This window comes from Plectropomus leopardus, chromosome 5, assembly GCF_008729295.1.
Source record: "Plectropomus leopardus isolate mb chromosome 5, YSFRI_Pleo_2.0, whole genome shotgun sequence".
Taxonomy (NCBI): domain Eukaryota; kingdom Metazoa; phylum Chordata; class Actinopteri; order Perciformes; family Serranidae; genus Plectropomus; species Plectropomus leopardus.
This window is the reverse complement of record NC_056467.1, coordinates 35,476,269-35,494,386: the sequence shown is the minus strand read 5'-3', so window position 1 is coordinate 35,494,386 and position 18,118 is coordinate 35,476,269. Positions and strand designations below refer to the sequence as shown.

At 38.6% G+C, this 18,118-nt stretch overlaps 1 protein-coding gene across 1 annotated transcript in view; it reads right to left on the bottom strand.

The window, feature by feature from the left end:
* Positions 1 to 984: 984 nt before the first annotated feature.
* Positions 985 to 18,118, bottom strand: part of LOC121943021 (peroxisomal sarcosine oxidase-like) — a 67,337-nt gene continuing 50,203 nt past the window's right edge. Inside the window, exons 6-8 of the mRNA XM_042486378.1 lie at positions 16,900 to 17,049; positions 11,542 to 11,617; positions 985 to 1,591 (exon numbers count right to left, since the gene is read on the bottom strand). Of these exons, the coding sequence (XP_042342312.1) occupies positions 1,461 to 1,591; positions 11,542 to 11,617; positions 16,900 to 17,049 (357 nt within the window). The 3' untranslated portion in view covers positions 985 to 1,460. The remainder of the gene's footprint in view (positions 1,592 to 11,541; positions 11,618 to 16,899; positions 17,050 to 18,118) is intronic.

The window sequence follows — 18,118 nt, the reverse complement described above, 5'->3', positions numbered from 1 at the left end:
TCCACTTTATTTATTACACACACTTGTATCCCTCTGCACAAAATGGGCTTTTCAAAATCAAGCTTTGAAAAATATTATAAATTAGTATTATTTTACACTTTTATTTAATTATTTTTCTAACCAACATCAGTGCTAATGATAAATATCAACCACTCATTCATTTTCAGAATTTTAACCTTTTAAATGCCAGGTTTTTGTCATCATTTGATATGTTTTTGCATGACTACATGCAAAGTAGATTATTATTATTTGGTTGTCATAGCCTGGGATATGTCAGATGATGATGATTGATTAGCTGTAACATTGATTATAATAATTTGATGATTAGAATAACATAATAATTTCTTTGTGCAGTGTCAAATGCTCACACTCATGCACTTTTCAAAATCAACCTATAAAACATACATATATACTTAGATTAATATGATTTTTCTTTTGTCATTGAGTTTATTCTTTAACCAACATCAGTCCTAATAACAAATAGCAAATATTCATTAATTTTCAGAATTTTATCCCCTGAAATGCCAGGTTTTTGTAATGATGCCACTGCAAAGTAGATTTTTTGGATTATCACTGTCTGGGATATTTCAATGATTGGCAGCAACATTGATTGTGACAGTGCACTCAATGGAAATAGCACGTTTTTTTCTCCATATGCCAAATATGGTAAAAATGACATTATCAGGTGGAAAATAGTAAAAATGACAAATTCCAAGGCAAAAGCCCACAGTGACACCCAGCATCTTTTTATGCTTTGATGGCTATGGGATCAAAAACTGCAGTTTGAATGGGTTTCAGTGCCACATCTTTTGCACTTAACAGTATGAATGTAGCAATTTTGTTTCCACTGTGTATTTTAGACTTATTGTGGGAGCTGAGCTGGAAATTCCAACATTAAACAAAAATACACAGTCTTGCCAAAATGTATACCATATGCATGAACACAGCTGAATAAGCAAAAACTGAAGAATGAAAAGCATGTAAAATGATTAAAATGATTTATTATTTCACCCACCTGCCGACCTGAACCCACCTATGTAAGTGCATTTTACTATCTGAATGATGAGCCCTTTAAAAAATCAGAAAATACTCCTTCATTTTGACTTTCTGCTGCCTCAAAATAGGAATCTGACAAATCCTGACGACACTTCATTTTAAGACCTACCCACCCATGGGTACACAGATGGGAGCAAGTACACTGCACTGTCTGTGGCTTTGTGCTGGGTGTAACATAGGGCCCACTTATTTTCATGATGGCTGAGTGCCAACAGCTGATTACACCATATGGAATTGGAAACTAAACTGATCACATCAAATAAAGTGGCATACAAAACATATGTTATTGTCTAATTGTGATTAACAAGGTGGGGCTAAATTACCAAGACAGCATCAAATCATATTACAATGACAATCAGATAAGACTCTGTGATGCTCTGTTGATGCTCTCAATATTCCCAGCTCTATAAAGCTGATTTGGTCATTGCCTGGAAGCGTCTGATTCGGAAAGGTGAGAGGTCATAGGAGGGCACTTCTCCCAGGCTGAGTTCACTCAGGAGCTTGCCAATGATTGGTCCAAACTTGAAGCCATGACCTGGAGAAGAGAAGACATCACAGTGAGCAAAGTTCGCCAGTAGATCATTAAATCATGTCAGATGAATCAGCGTCCTAATGTGAGCAAATGCGTGCCCTTGCACCTTGTAGTTAGCCTATAAATAGCTGGCATCTCTGGGTCTCTCTGACTCAGGAGGTGGGTTCGAGCCCCACATGAGTGAACGCATAAGAGAAGAAGAAAGCTGTTGCGATGCCTGTCACTGAGCATCTATTCACTTTAATGAACTGGGACCAAATGCTAAATTATGGGAGATCTGTCCTTTCTCTGCGTAATGGCTCTGTGCGCTCCAGCCCAGGAGTGAGACAGGAGTGTCTGTTTTCAAAATGCAGCAGTCTGATTGTCCTTGTTGCTAAGGTCTGAGAGGCAAATTGTGAATGTCAACAGGGTTTGAGGAATGCAGCACATCACCATCTGACAAAGGTCTCAGAGCTCCCGTGGATTCGCTGGGCTTTGAAGTCATAAAAGCTTGGCTCTGACAGTTTGGCCGTGTGAATTTTCATCTCGCCAGAGAAGGAGAATGGAAAACCTCAATAGATGGCCAAGCCCACAGAGTGACTTTGTAGCCATGGCAACCCCCCAGTACTTGCTTTAAAGCACTTGTGTCGGGCTTTGATGACAAATGCACGTAGTGAAGGAGGGGGAGGAAGGCAACACATTTTTTTCTGTATTAGGGAGAAGCCCTGTGAACTTCTCCAATATGGCTCATATTACTGCTGCTGGAGAATGAGCACAAAGAGTTAAGATAATAATTAACTTGGAAATCATTGCAGTCTATGAATTGGAGAGCTGTTAGTTTGTTTCCATCTATCTATTCTTCATCTATGTTTCAAACAAAGAGCCATGCGTGAGTAGGAGGACAGCAATAACAACAATGGCAGACTACTGAGTTGTGTTTGTACTGCTGACTCCAATGATTATAATGACTACGATCTCGAACATGCTTTCATCATTGTCTTCTTGTTTGTTTATACTCACTGCTCTGTAGAAGAATGCTTTTATGCGCAGGTGCATGGTGTTCCTCGTGTTACAAATTTACGCCGCCAACTACTGGCCTGGCATGCATACTCCAGCGTTTTTGGGGAACCATGTAAAAAAAGGATTGTTTTCACAATGTTATCATTTGAACACCGATTTTTTTTAAACGGAAAGGAAAGAGTTTTCTGTTAGTAGGGCCGTTTTCATCTAAATGTGGCCTGAGTGGATTTCTTATATTTTGCTTAGAGAATGAATCAGCTGAGAAGTTGAACCTAGAACACATTGCATGACATTGACATTGCATTGCACAAGACTGATAGAGTGTCTTTAAGACAGGTCACAACAACAAACTCACTGTTCATGAGGACATCAACAACTAGAATTACCACCTTGCCATTACGTGTCTCCACAAACCAGTCAAGTTGCAGTTGCAGTTTTCATCCATGTCTGAAACATGGATGTTTTACACACACCTTCCCCCTGGCAGCACAGAAGACCTCTGCAATCAGCACATGATGATTCAAAGGTGTTCTTAAGATATCGCATTCATGAGAATAAGAGAGTGACCTTTACCTTTGACTACCTAAATTTAATCAGTTCATCATTGAGTCCAAGTGGACATTTGTGCCAAATTTGAAAAAAATCCCCTTAAGATGTTCCTGAGATATTGTGTCCACAAGGATGGGATGGATATTGTGGTGTATTATGCTTTGTTTCTTTAGGTTCCTATTTTGGTTGGGCAATGAGGTCAAAGGTCTAGGGACGGTTAGACCTTGAAGCCACACGTACAAAATACCAGCCCCAGGTTAAAAGTAACATGGAATGAGGCTCCTTCCAAATAAGGAGATATTTGTGGGGTCTTGTGATTGATCACAGCAGGTGAGAAGTTGTTTACTGACAAATGTATTGATGCCTGTACCTATATAAGAGACTTGCATGAGCTGTAAGATAGAGAGATTCGTATTGGTCATGAATCCTCTCCCAGGCAGACCATGGGGCCTGGTGGATGCTGAACTTTGTTGTAATAAATTGATTATTATGCAACCAAGTCAGTGTCCGCGGAGGTTTCTTCATCTTCCACACATCATTGCTACTTAAGAAACAACGACAGACAGTATTCATATACAGACATATACAGACAGTCAAGGTAAAAACATAATTCCTTTGGCTATGGCTATTGCCAGAGCAGAGGCGTAACTATCCCACATGTGAAGTGAACATGCCATAACGGCTTACCACAGTAGGTTATTGCAGAGGTAGGTCACCACTGAACATATTGCTACACTTTTATGAAATTTACATTCAGGGGAAATAGCAGAGGTGCTACTTTTAGCATATTATTGACTATTTATTAGTTTATCTCCTCATAGAATTGATCATGTTCTAAGGTGTGTCAGAATCTGTCTGTTATACCACCTCTGATAATTTTTAGGGGGAAACCCTGTGAGACTCAACAGGATTATCTTGAAAACATCTGGTCATTACCATGAAATTCACAAAGCATGATGCATTAAGATATTGATGATCCCCTAGCATGTTGTCTTGGAAAAAGTTACCATTACATTTTCTGAGCATGATCATGCTCCCTTTACTCTTTCTTTGCTTCCCCCTTTTCGGATTTTCAAAAGTGAAAGGGGTTTTTCACACCTCACCCATCTTTCATACCATATTCACAAGCAGGGTTGGGCAAAGCCCAACAGCACAATATCCTTGCAGAAATAGCAGCAACTGGTGAAAGGATGATGTATTTTTTGTAGGCCAACCAGGAGGTTAGCATTGCACTGGTTCCTACGTCAAAAACCTTATGGGATTTTTGAATGGGATTTTCGATTATCGCCAAAAAATAAGCTCTCTGATGAACACAAGTTTATGAGACTTACACATTTTGTTCAGCATGATATTCTTCACAGATGAATACCACTTTTGTGTGTTTTGAAGCATAAATGAAATTGCCAGATGCAAAAAGCTATTGCTAGGCTTTACACAAACTACATCACGGTCGCATGACTTAAAACACAATCAAAAAATATTATAAATAGATAAATCTACAAGTTCGAGTGCGACTCTGTAAAGCTCTAAAGGCGGACAAGTGGGTTTAATGAATTTCTGTGTCCTCTGTGATGACATCTAACGTCCCCGACAAACACTGTAGTCCAATTTAGCCACTTCAGCAGACGAGTAAAACCTTAAAAGTTCAAAAATCAGGTTTATACGGACGTATTTAATGTTGCAGAGCAAAAAGTCTGAATATCTTTAGCCTGTGTTAACCATACACTTTATTTAAGGCATTTTACCAAAACCCCATTCAAAAAACCCATAGACTGTAAGACGAGAGAACTGGAAGATCAAAAACGGACTTCTGTGTTTTAGGACTCATTACTTCACCACTCTGTGTGCAGTGCTGCTGCACCCTCAACTGAAGATGGCCTCACTTTTCTCAGTGTTGCACTTGATACGAAAGCAGCTGCTCAAAATGTTTTTAGCTTTGAAACTGGTAAGGCTGTAAGAAAAGCTAAATCATTAGTATGTAGTTCATTTGACCAACATTTTTGTATTGTGGGTCCTTAGACTTTTAGTCCCTTTTATCCAGCAGGCTGCTCTGACAGCAGAGGACTATGAACAGGATATTAATTATATTAATTATATTAATTAGGTAAAGGACATGACTGCATGAAGAGATGGAAAAGTGCCAAGAGACAATGGAAGGAACTGTAGGAGAGGAGAGGTGGAGCCGTACTGGCCTTCTGGGTGCTTCCACAATGTTAATTAGACAAGAACATGAGTGTGGACCCAAAGCACTGGTGCTTTCACCTCTTACAGTGAACAAGAACATCTCATTAAAAGTTTAAGATCAGACTTTAGACAAATACGGCCCTACTATAAAGGGAAGTCTTTCCTTTGCGTAAAAGAATATCTGCATTCATATAATGACATTATGAGAAAAATCTTTTTGTACATGGATCAGCAAAAACAACTGAAAAGGCTGTAGTATGCATTTCAGGCCAGTAGTTGGTGGTGTAACTTTGTAATGACACACCATAGAAAAACACCATGGGCATGCGCGAAATGCAGCCAGGATCTGTGCATTGCCAGTTTACACAGGGACAAAAGGGGTTGCATTTTCAAATGATTACACTTTGGAATCCATTTTCAAAAGTTTGTTTTTTCAGGCCCCTACAATACCATTTTCATGTGAACAAAAGGCCAAACCACAACAAAGCTTCAACATGTCATGCAAGAACCGTTACTGTGTAAACAGCCCCTTAGTATCCACTTAGTATCTTTCAGCTCTGAACACTGTGAACACATGAAGTTATCTTCATGCACCGTTTTTCTTGTTGGCAATATCGGAAAAAAGCAGCTTTAAACCTGTCCTGAAATTCAGTTAATACAATATTTGGTGGTGATGTCTTGATTTGACTTTTATCAACACTGAAAACTTGATGGCGGCTGATTTTTGAAAAAATAGAAAAAAGGAGAACACTGAAACATTATTTTGAAACTAGGAGAAATTGGCCCTAAAAGATACTAAAGATGCTGGACACCACAACTAGTTCTGTCCCCTGTTTGGCTGAGGAATGGCCGGTGGCACACTGCAAAGTTTTGGAGATCTTGGATGGTGCATTTTGCAGTTTCTGCAGTGCCTCTGGTCTTTGTGCAAAGCTAAGCTCATCATGTCTTGGGATGTGGTGGCTGCTTAGGGTCCAGTGGCCACCAGGGGCCTCCCAAACATGCAAATTACAAAGGAAAAAAACTTTTTCTATGTTCCATAAAAGGTTGGTAGTACTGTAAGCTTATACTGTTGAAGGAACAGCCTGACATTGGCTTCATACCCTGAGTTTGATTAGAGGATAATATCAGTTTCATGTGTGTGCAGTTAGTGCAGAGGTCAGGGATATTTTTAGTCTAGCTTAGCAAAAACAAGTTAGCCTTGCTCTGTAAAAGTCAGACAATATGTCTTTTGGTGACTTTACAGCTTTTTAATTTTAGGTGTGTATACTTTTATGAGTCAGCTAAGTTCAGATCCAGTCAGAACCCAAACCTAACTGGGAACTTTGAGACGAGGCACTCAGTCACTGCATCCAGCAGTTGTTGGTCATAGCCTCAGTGCCTGGATTTATCTTTGTTTGCAGACATTTTGAATGAGAATTACCACCTTGCAGTTGTTTTCCTAAGCAAACCAGTCCAGCTGCAGTTACAGTTTACAGTTTGTCAGCACATCATCCTTTATATATATTTGTGTGAAATGTGATAAATAGCATATCAATTCCAGACTTAAGGCTAAAACCTTCTTTTATGAGGTCACAAAAGAACCTTAAAACTTTGACCTTCTACCACCAAATTCAAATCAGTTCATTGCTGAGTCCAAGTGGACGTTTGTGCCAAATTTAAAAGTAGAAAAAAAATCATTCAAGTGATTTGAGATATTTCATTTACAAGAATGAGACTGACAAGGTCACAGTGATTTTGACCCTTGACCTATGACAGCCAAAATCTAAACCATTCATCACTGAGTCCAAGTGGACATTTGTGCCAAATTTCCTCAAGGTATTCTTGAGATATCACATTCACAAGAATGGCATTAACGTATAAATGCCAAGGCTACTGCCGGCGCGGAGACCTCACAAAAAGGAAAGGATGCAGAATGCAAAGTTTTATAGATGTTGGATTGTGCATTTTGGAGTTTCATGTCTCTGGTCTTTGTGCAAAGCTAAGCTCATCATGTCTTGGGAATATCTCTGTTTTGGACTCATAATGGAACTTAAATCTCATTTTCATGTCATTGGCTCACTACCATGATCAGCGGTTGGAGTTGCAGCAGTAGCTTTGACACATGGAGGTTTACTTAAAAAAACCCATTGCCATAATTTGTCAATAACTGGACTCCTCTGAGTCATAACTCAGTCAAATTTGAGCACAAAGACATGATATGCATATTTTCAGTTAAGGGTGACTTTCGCTGTTCTTGAGGATTTCTGAGGATATCCAATTACCAATTCAATAAATGCCCATAAATACACATAGAAATCATGGAATAAAAGAAACCCCTAATATCTGCAGATCTTGCCCGAGAATCATCATGTTGTCTTTAAATAATCAGATACTGATTCATAAAATCAGAGGTTGATCTTTTAATATATGCCCTTTCCAAGGGATGTGTGAAACTTTAACCCTGTAAAGGGCCTGGCACTAAGACCGTAGTGTTGATAAGATCTGACATTACAAGTTATTTTACCTATAACTGTTAGCTTACTTTCTATCTTTTTGGTGTAACTTATGATCATGCTGCAGCTTCTCCTCCTGCTCCATGCATTCACCCAAACACACAAACACGGAACATCGGCACTGACAGGCTGGGGTGAAGACGGTGACAAGTGAAGATCATTCGAGTTGTCGACAACTTACTGTTTGCAATTTGCAAGGAAAAAATCTAATCAAATTGGGACCTTGTTAATCAAATTGAACCGATTTAAGAAATTAGTGGCGATGCCCAGTCCTTGGATTCACATTGTAGTCCAAAGCTAATTCACGGGAGCCATGCAAACATTTTATTTCTTGTTAACCCTTTGAAACTTTGCTTGATTTCTCCAAAAACATGGAAAGAAGGCATTGAGCAACTTAACAAGATAGGACCAAAATTTTGCAAGCAATGAATAAAAAGTTAAAAGTAAATTACGAGAGATTAGCAACAAGAACAAAAAAAGAAAAGAAAAGGAACAAAAACAGGAAATGACTTGAAAAAGTTCTAAAATAAAAAAATAATTATAATAAATTTATTTCTTTCTGTAGCCTCATTTTAAATCATAAATATAGAGTTCTTGATATTTTCCCCTTGCTTTGCTATGGCGACGGCAGCGCATGCAGATGCAGCAGCCGGTAACTCCACAAATCCTTGCTAGGTTTTTGCTATATTTTTCTATTTCCTTGATACTTTTCTATGATCGAGTAGCTCTTGTCAGCATCGGGAGAAGTTGTTTGGGGCTCGGACAGAGTGCAGAGTGAAGTTGATGAGATGGGATTTTGGCTCACTCAGCAGCGGGGGATCTGGGACTGCTCTGTGCACATCTTCACAGAGTCATGATTAACCCCTAACATCCCGGATCAAGCTGTTGCACTGGATGGGCAGACATTGTTGAGAGCATTAAGGACTCTGATGCAAGTTCAAAAAATGCACTGCAGGAATTGAACGATGCCATCAGCAGCAACATCACCAGGTAACGGATGGAATCTTCATAGTAGCTGCTGATTCTAATCAACTCAAAGATGTAGCATGATCAAGGATAAATGAAATTTCATTTTTTAAACTTTGTTAAAAACCAATAAATCTACCTTATCTTACCTTACCTTAGTTATTTGATAATTTCTTATGATTCTCTCTCTCTCTCTTTTTTAAGTTAATTGTTAGATCCGTTTTTTGTCACATACAATTTTTGGGGGGATTTGCAGGAAATTTCCTTGCCATGCTACTTGCTATACCTTTGCCCAGGATTTTCAAAGAATCCTCAAAGTCATGCAAACTGTAGTACCAAAACTGAAGAACATGATTATCCACCAAACAAGTAAGTAATGCAAATAACTGTAACAGGAAAGACAAGAAAATGTATTAAACCTTTTCTTCAAGCTGCACTATCAGTTTATATTTTTTGACATTACAAAGGCTCAGAAATTTCAGTTAACATAGTCCTGGATCACTGCGACTCCTCTCTTACCATTCATATAACCATTTAGACAGAAGTACCTAAAAATCAACTTGCAACTGGCAACTGGCTAACTCTCAGTTGTTGAAGTGAATTCTGAAACATTAAGCTAATTTCACTTTGTTAACAAAAGGCCTGTCTTGTCTTCCCTGTGAAACAGAATGACAGAGGTTCATGTAATACCTGTTCTCCATTAGTGAGTTGAGTTGATGTTTATTTCAAGATTATGTCATGTACACACTTTCTGATTTGTCATCATTATGGTTCCTTTTTTTCCCTTCAAAACTAGTATCAAGCAACAATAGAATCAAGGCTGAAGAAAGATTTGGCAGGCAAGCGCGCGCGCGCGCACACGCACGCATGCACGCGCGTGCACACACACACACACACACACACACACACACAAACACACAGCTCATCACACACTTTCCTGTGGAGCACTGGGCCACTTGGCTTGGTGCTCTTCCCGGGTGAGGAGGGAACAAGTGATGCTGATTCATTTGGCTGCTGCTGCTGCTGTTTTTGTGCTGGCACTCATCGGTGCACATCTGGTACACAAGGTGCCAGATACACTACTTTCTGCTCTTTGACTTGTTGAGCTGATGACATTTTCATTTCGACACCGATTATTTCTAGTTGACTCCACTGGCTCAAAAACACAGATGCCATCTTTGTTGTTGTTGTGTCTTCTACGAGAGTATAAATGCATGTGATACACAGTTTATGTGTCAATAGTAAATAAATAAATAAATAAATAAATAGCAGAACACAAAAATCCTTGTGTTTTTCTCATTTCTGTGACGCTCAGATGAGCCCAACACTATGCATCCGACTGAAATACCTTTACAGCTACTTGGATAGATTGCTATAAAAACATTCACGGTACTCAGAGGATAAATTACAGAGACAGATGATTTGTACAGTATACGAAGAGTAGAACTGCCAGGCTAGATAAAAACAAACAAAAAAACCCCATCAGTGAGACACATTGTGCCAGGCACGATTGCTCCAAAAATGCATTGGAAGCGCATCTGGAAAAACAGCTGGTAGTGCCTATGGACCAGGGCTGCATATGCATGGCCAAAAGTGACATTGAAGAGCGGTGTGACTCAGCGCCTTGAGCTGAAAAGTTAAAATTTAAACTTTTATGCGTGCCCATAAACCGCCAGAAAAACGCATCGCGCAGCAACAAGAGAGGAGTGTCTGACAGGTGTGCTGTACCATGGGGAATAGCGATGCATCTCGGTGTGATCGGCCGCTAATAACACGAAAAGTTTCGTTTTATAAAAATATGTTTTTCACATTTCTACAAGACCTTGCTATATTATTTTTTCATGTAACAACAACAAACTTGTCTTTATATTATTACATGATAAGGGATCACATTATAAAATGAAACACTTGACAAGTTAAATATATATATTGTTATAACAAGGCATGATCTTGTAATAACGAGAAAGGTTTCATAATATCACATGACATTAATACATGAAACATTTCAGGTTATAACATGATAAATAGGTATATTTTTAAAACAAAAAAGGATCTTGTTTTAGAGCAAGCATGAAAGTATTTTGTAAAAACCTGAAATATATTTTTTCATGACAAGAAGCGTGTCTTATTATAACTAAAAAGCTTCTTGTTATATAGTGAAGTGTTATAACAAGAAACTTTGACAATGATATTACCTGATACTGACTTTTTTTGTCCTGGCATGGCAGTTCCAGGGCTCCATATACATTATGACCAAATTCCTAGAAAATGTCATTTGTCTCAGCTGTACTTCATGCTGATTAGCAAATGTTAACATGCTCACTTACTACATGGTAACATGACTCTAGCATGTTAACATTGGCAAAGTGAGCATTGCATTTAGAGCAAAGCACCACTGTGCCTAAGACAGCCTCACAGAGCTTTTAGCATGGCTGTAGACCCTCAATCTGGTTTATATAACTGTACAGTTCTGATGCAGCCTCTTCATAGTTGTTCTAAATAAATTCTCACAGCTGTAAGGCTGCTGGGTTCAGCTGTTACCAGGCTACAGCTTCTGCTAATAGGAGCCTTAAATTCAATGCTGACAAAGAGACGCTTGACATGTCTACTTACCCGAAATGTGTATCAACGGCAGTAATGTGGTGTTATATGTAAAAGGTGGGATAATGGATACTAACATTAACACATTCCTCATCATAGATGTTCCTTTACAGAGAATTTCTTTCATTTGGTTGTAGATATTTGTGTTGCATTGTGATGTACCTGAAAATCCTGCTCCAACCACAATGTTGCTGTAGGTGGGGTGGCAGTCCAGCACAAAATGACGGTCAGGCGTTAGCTGCAAAAACAAGACAACATGAGGAGCCAGCAAAGTCCAAAAATAAAACCGAGAGGGTTCAGATTATTGGAGACACTGATTGACTCTGATCAAACTGTCAGTTTTGGACCATGATTGCAAACCTGGTGAGTATGAACTGTTGGAGTTACTACAGAGCTGAGCTGGGGTCTCAGATTCTGATTTTTGTCAGATATAAGCAAAGCAGCTTGCACACATTTAGTCAAGAGAACTGTAGCCTTTCGTCTCCTGCCTCTTCAGTCCAAAATATTGAGACATGAATAGTGAACTGAGCATTTGCAGATTGTCCTGAGAACCTTTTGACAGACTTTCTCTCCATTTCTGTCAAAGTCTTTGTGGAAAATGTGTTTGAATGGATGAAAGAGTCCATTGTAGAATACACAATGACATTTGACACAAGTCAACATTTTACCATAACCACAGAGACACATCTTATTTAACTCTCAGTCCTACTGCATGAATGGCTGATAATGGAACAAAACACTGGCTGTTAAGTGAGAATTGAGTGTGACTGTCCAGATTTTCAGGGGCATTGGACAAGGTTACAGAAATTATGTTTTCCTACAGCTTCAGTATGTGATCGTGGTACAAGCAGCATGCTGTGTTGCTGGAGGGCAGAGCAGCTGCACACCCCCCAACCCTGTAACACACACACACACACACACACACACACACACACACACACAGAGAATTTAACACCTGCGTATGGCACTGGGCGAGAGAGAGGACCTTTTAGCAATAAATTAAATACAGACAGCCCTATACACACTATATTAACAATTTAACTGCCCGAACTGCCTACTCTGTTGTTGATGATGCAGACCTGTTACTGGCTGCCTCAACAATACAATCTAAAGTCTAAAATGGCTCCGAGAGGCTGTAATGGCCATTAAAATAAAACCATATACCACATACTGCTTATTTAGCTATTATTCCAATAATGGCGGAAAACATTGTGGATTCAAAGGGGTTTCTTAGACATATGTCAAATGTCATGACAATCTGCCTATTACATGTTAGTTTTGCATAACAGGTAACGGAGGGGGTTGACAAAATTCTCCTTAGAGGACAATAAATGTCCACAGCATATTTAGTTTTTTTTTTGTCTTCAATAACTTTGGTATTTCTAGATTTGTATGGAAAACAGCCTGACATGGAAAGTTTACAGCCTTTGCAAATAATAAAGAGCCATATGTGTAAAATTGGTATTTTATTTGAGACAAACCTAGCCACAAATAATCTCTTTTGCGTATGCAATGTTCCTGCGGATCCATTAAAAGTCTTAAAAGGCACTGTAGTCACTAATCTAAAACAAGAGTCCTCAAATAGCATTTAAAAGTCTTAAATCCTGGAAAAGTCTTAAAAATGCTAAGACATGGTATGTGGGATTTTTTTTTTTGTTTTGTTTTTTTCATATGTTGTATTTAGGAGTGAAACTGAAAATCATTTAATCAAATGAACTGCATCAAAGCCTCTTTGATGCAGTAATGATGATTATTACTGTGGTACAATGGGCTTATTTCTTTTCTGATTGCTCTGTTAATCAATGGATTCATCTATAGTATTCTTGATTACTAAAATAGATAGCCGCAGCCCTAGTTATGTTATAAAATCTCAACATGTTTTTAAAAATAATACATTTTTGCTGAATGTCTCTTGTATTAATGTGACACAGATCACAGTTGGGGAAACAACAGTCGTATTTTGTTTTTGGCCAGGACACTCGGATGAGAGGATCCACTGTCTTCTTGTTAACTGTCACTGGCTGACAAGGGGAAGTGCAAATTCAATGAAAATGGGCCATTTACTGGCTGAAACCAGGACAGTTTTGGTTACTGTAAAACTGGTTACTGGTAACTGTAAAAATCTTATTCCAAGTGGCATTAAAATTTCTTTGAAAGTCTTTAATTTTATTTGCTTTAAACTGTAGTGCAGGGACCTGATGCCAAGCTTGTAGCACCCAAAAATTTAATTACTGCCTGAAAATGTAATAAAATATTCTCTTGACCTGATTGAAAGTGTAATAAAAACAACAAAAAGTCATAACTTGACCAGTTATAAAATGAAAAGCTCTGACTGATGTGTAATAACGTTTTTACCAATAATGTCAAACCTCTCAGTTGGGTCTTTTTTTCCCTTCAGAACTACTGATGTAGTAATTTTGATGTACTATGTAACAAGACATCAGACATCTAGTTCCTAATACTGCAAGGGTTTCAAGCAGAGGCCTATAAGCTCAGTTACCATTTTTACCTATTCAGTGACAGGTAGTCACTTAACAGGCATTAATTGAAATGAAAATCTTTGCGATACAATCATTACTTTAATTTTATCTTTTATTTATAACTTTACAATTTTATATAGCTTTATAACTTTATATAGCAGTTTCTAACAATTGCATCCCCCATGCTGTTATCTGTCTCTTCACATAAAACACTTAACTCCATGCTGGCTATTCTTTCTGCTCTTTACACAGGCAGTAGCTTACTTTATAAAATGAAGTCCCAATTAGAGCACTAGTAATCCAAATTTGGTCATCTTGAAAAGTTTGCGTCTGGATCAGGGTCCGATCCAGTTTTGCTTTGAAAAACTGGTACAAAAGTAAAACGGATCCTGGATAGCAAAACACTGGATTCCCAAATCCGGATCATTTTGATCCAGATCAATTATTTTCAACAAATGGGCGAAGATCATTTATTTTCTGATGAGGCAAAGTGAGCGTCACTTTGCATTGACAGGACAGAATCCAGCACCTCCCATGTTGAGACAGGAACCTATTAAATTGGATCTGGCACCTCCTGTGTCACTTTGAAAATACATTTTTGTCCAATATTTAATGTTAGCTGGCTTGTTAGTCTTTATTTCCCATTGATGTAATGCAAAAATCCCTTGTTTGCCTATCTTAGATGCATTTTAAATTAATTTTAAAAGAGACAGAAAGACAGAGACTTTTTGGGTCATGCAGCGTGCATGTCACATGATCTGATATGATTTGAAACTGCAGTTTGAATTAAGATAGCCTGCTCTCATCTGGGAGGAGGAAACTGGTAAAATGGCAAAAAGACAATAACATGTGTTGAATTTCCTCAAGTAGTCAGACCCTAAGCAGGCCAAAGTAATTTGCCGGATCAACAGTGTGGAGACCTTGGTGAGGTCATATATTGCAAAACGACATAGAATTGCCCGGGACACAAGGAGTAAAGACACAAGCAGGGCTCTGTGGATGTTTTATGGGTTGTTTTGGACAAATAAGCATGAAGGTAGAAAGGAATTTTTATTGTTATTCTCTGCTGCGTCTGTGCTGATTATTACGACAGCATATTGCTGCCACTCTAGAATAAAAAATACGGATCAGTTTCACATTATAACGTGAAAAGTTTCACGTTATAACGTGATAATTTATACATTATGTCAGCAGGAAAAGACAGTGAAGATGGTTTTGATGATTATATTGACTCGACACCACATTTACTGCAGTTTAAAGGTCTCTCTCTGTCACGGAGATGAGGAAATACAAAGACGTCTGTTTTACTCCTCCCTTTCAAAACAAAAGCCCTCTGACAGCCCTCTGTGGACAGAATCCCATTAGTTGCTGATACAAGGCATTTGATTTTGAAACATTTACAGGACCCTGTGCAGGAGCTTGTACGACTTCATAAATGAGAGGAATTTGTGCTTATAAATATGAAAATACAGCACTAATATCTGTGGGCAGTGACGCAGCAGCGACGTTGCAACCACGCTGTATGTGTGAAGACCAAAAGCATAAAACCATACATCCATGCATGAAACACGCTGCAGCTCGGCGAGGCTGAAGTCACGCTATTGTACATCAAAAACTATGGAACCTTTCATAGACTACAGGGTATTACTACCACCTAGTGGTCAAGATACTCTTTATTCATCAAACTAATCTATATAATAATACAAAATAAATATGCTAAATGGCTCCTACACACGCACAGGTGTAGGAGCTCCTGGTCCTCCTTGCTGTGTGAAGCAGGGAAGTTGGAGCAAAACAGACTTCTTTGTATTTCCTCATCTCTGTGACTGGGAGAGACTTTTAAACTGCAGTAAAACGTGGTGCAGACTCAATATAATCATCAAAATACCATTTACACTGTCTATTCCTCCTGACATGCAGTAAGTCACATACAGTATAAATGATCACGTTATAACGTGATCATTTATACTGTATGTGACTTTTCATCTGAAACTGATCTGTATTTTTTTATTCTAGAGTGGCAGCAATAGGTTTCCGCAGATCATTGATTTGGAGGGTGGCGATAATAAAATTAATGCAATGTATGCTGTTATGTGATTTAATGTTTTTCGTTGGCTACTTATTTTTGGTGTATGATTACTGAAAGCCCCGCAAGCCAGAGGGTGTTTTTGCTGTTAGATGGTGAAATGCAGCTAAATTAAAGGTGGATAGTTGGTGCGGCCCTGTCTGTAGTGCTGAAACAGGATGGAGCTACACATAGACATCTGTCCTTTAGCCTGCTTGTTCTTGCGGCATATGCTACAAACAGTTAACAGCTGTTTCCGTGCATCTCATCCTACTGATTTTAAGTGAAAAGAATACTCTGATGAATACATATTGCTGTGTTTGTAAAAACACTGTTGTTTAGGTTTGTCTTGTTGTAACAGCTAGCACTCATGCAGTCTAATATGTAGCATACACTGTGGATTTTTCAGTGATTCCCCCTGTCTGAGTTTTTGGAACACCCCCCTCTCTTTGTTTGGGGAACTCCTACTTTACAAATTAAGCACTGAGCGGCATTCATTATTTATGACCTTACCCTACAGCAATAACCACAGCATAACATAAAATTTCAATGCATTCGCTACATAAAAACGGGCAAATGTAAAGTCATTTAAAGCATGGTACCTTGAACTGTGTTTTTTATACTTTCATACTAAAGCTTTTAAAAATACTTCTGTTAACATCACTGATGTTAAAAATGTATTACTTAAATATATATATTTTCAACAATTTAAGAAGTAACTTGAAAGTGGCTTTTATGTATTCTTATTTGTATGTGATCCCTGATTCCTATATTATAGAAATACTACTGGAATGTCTTTAACGAAAAAAGGCAGGGGCATTGGAAGTTTCATCATTAGCTCATTCCTTTTGAACAAATGTATCATTCAAATAATTGTTGAATTTTTCTGGATATATACAGATAAGCCCCAGATGTAAACACTTTGACAGGAGGCAAACATGTATGAGCCCTGTGATGAGATGCGCTGATACTGACCGTGTACATGCAGCTCTCCACCACCGCAGGTTCAGGGACCAGGCCAGGTAAACAGCGGGTGATGCAGCGCTTGAGGATGACAATATCAGACCTGTCTGTCTGCTTGTCTCTCTGGTCTGGGTCTGTCTCACTGCCCATATGGTAGCATATCTGCACACAGAATTACATCATCATAAAACAGTAAAAGCATGGCAATCTGTATAAATTAATAGCAGCGGCAGTACACCATCCAACAGTTTCTGCATGCATGCAGAAACTGTTGGATGGTGTTTTGAACAAACTACTAGAATTAATTCTCTTTTAGTTATGTTGTGTCTTTGTCTCATTTCTGCCTTGATATTCTGCCACCATCAGCATTTTTTCAGTGACAATAACTCCAAACAGACACGGACTGGACCTACTTAAGCATGTTGGCTGCAAAGCCACCCCTGTTCAAAGGAGCAGGTGCATAGTGAGCTCTTTGCTCTTCACTCAGCAGCCCCCGTCCAGGATTATCATGTCATGTTGCAGGGAAGCAACACAACAGATTCTTGAACTGCCATGAGTCATTCCACAAATCCATAATCCTTCTTGTATTGACAATTTTAAAGCTGATATGCTGTGAGTAGCACTTTAAATAAGAGCATCATTAACCCCTGAATGTATGTGTGACAGAAAGCAAAGAAGAACATCTTGTGGTTGCTATGCTGGGGGTGGAAAGCACAGCTTCTTGCTGTATCTTTACCATGGTGCATAGGACAAACAGGGAGTGGTTTGGAATGCTCTGAAATACTACCATAGTAGTAGAGTTATTTATATACTGCAAAATGAACTGCAAAAGTAGATTGTGAACATATGTCCGTTTTATTTTCTATTTTTTTACATTTAATTTAGAATCATATTGATAGCTATGATTCAAATGTAAACAACTGAACTGGCATATATATATATATATATCTATACACATATACAAAGTTAGTCCTCTTCATGGATCATCATCTTCATTCCAATGAAAGTTGCCCAGTGGCACATGCAGTCAGAAAAGTTTAATTAATCATTAATGTGCTGTCATTGCATTGATGCAGAATCGTCCATGTCCCCATCGCAATGCATCTTAGAAACGATTCATTTCAACACTACTAGTTAGTGCAGTGCTGACTGGGGTTATTTTAAAGAGGCTGTCATACACACACTCCAAACTCCCAAAGCTGCTTTTGCGTGCCACTCCTGTCAGCCAGGT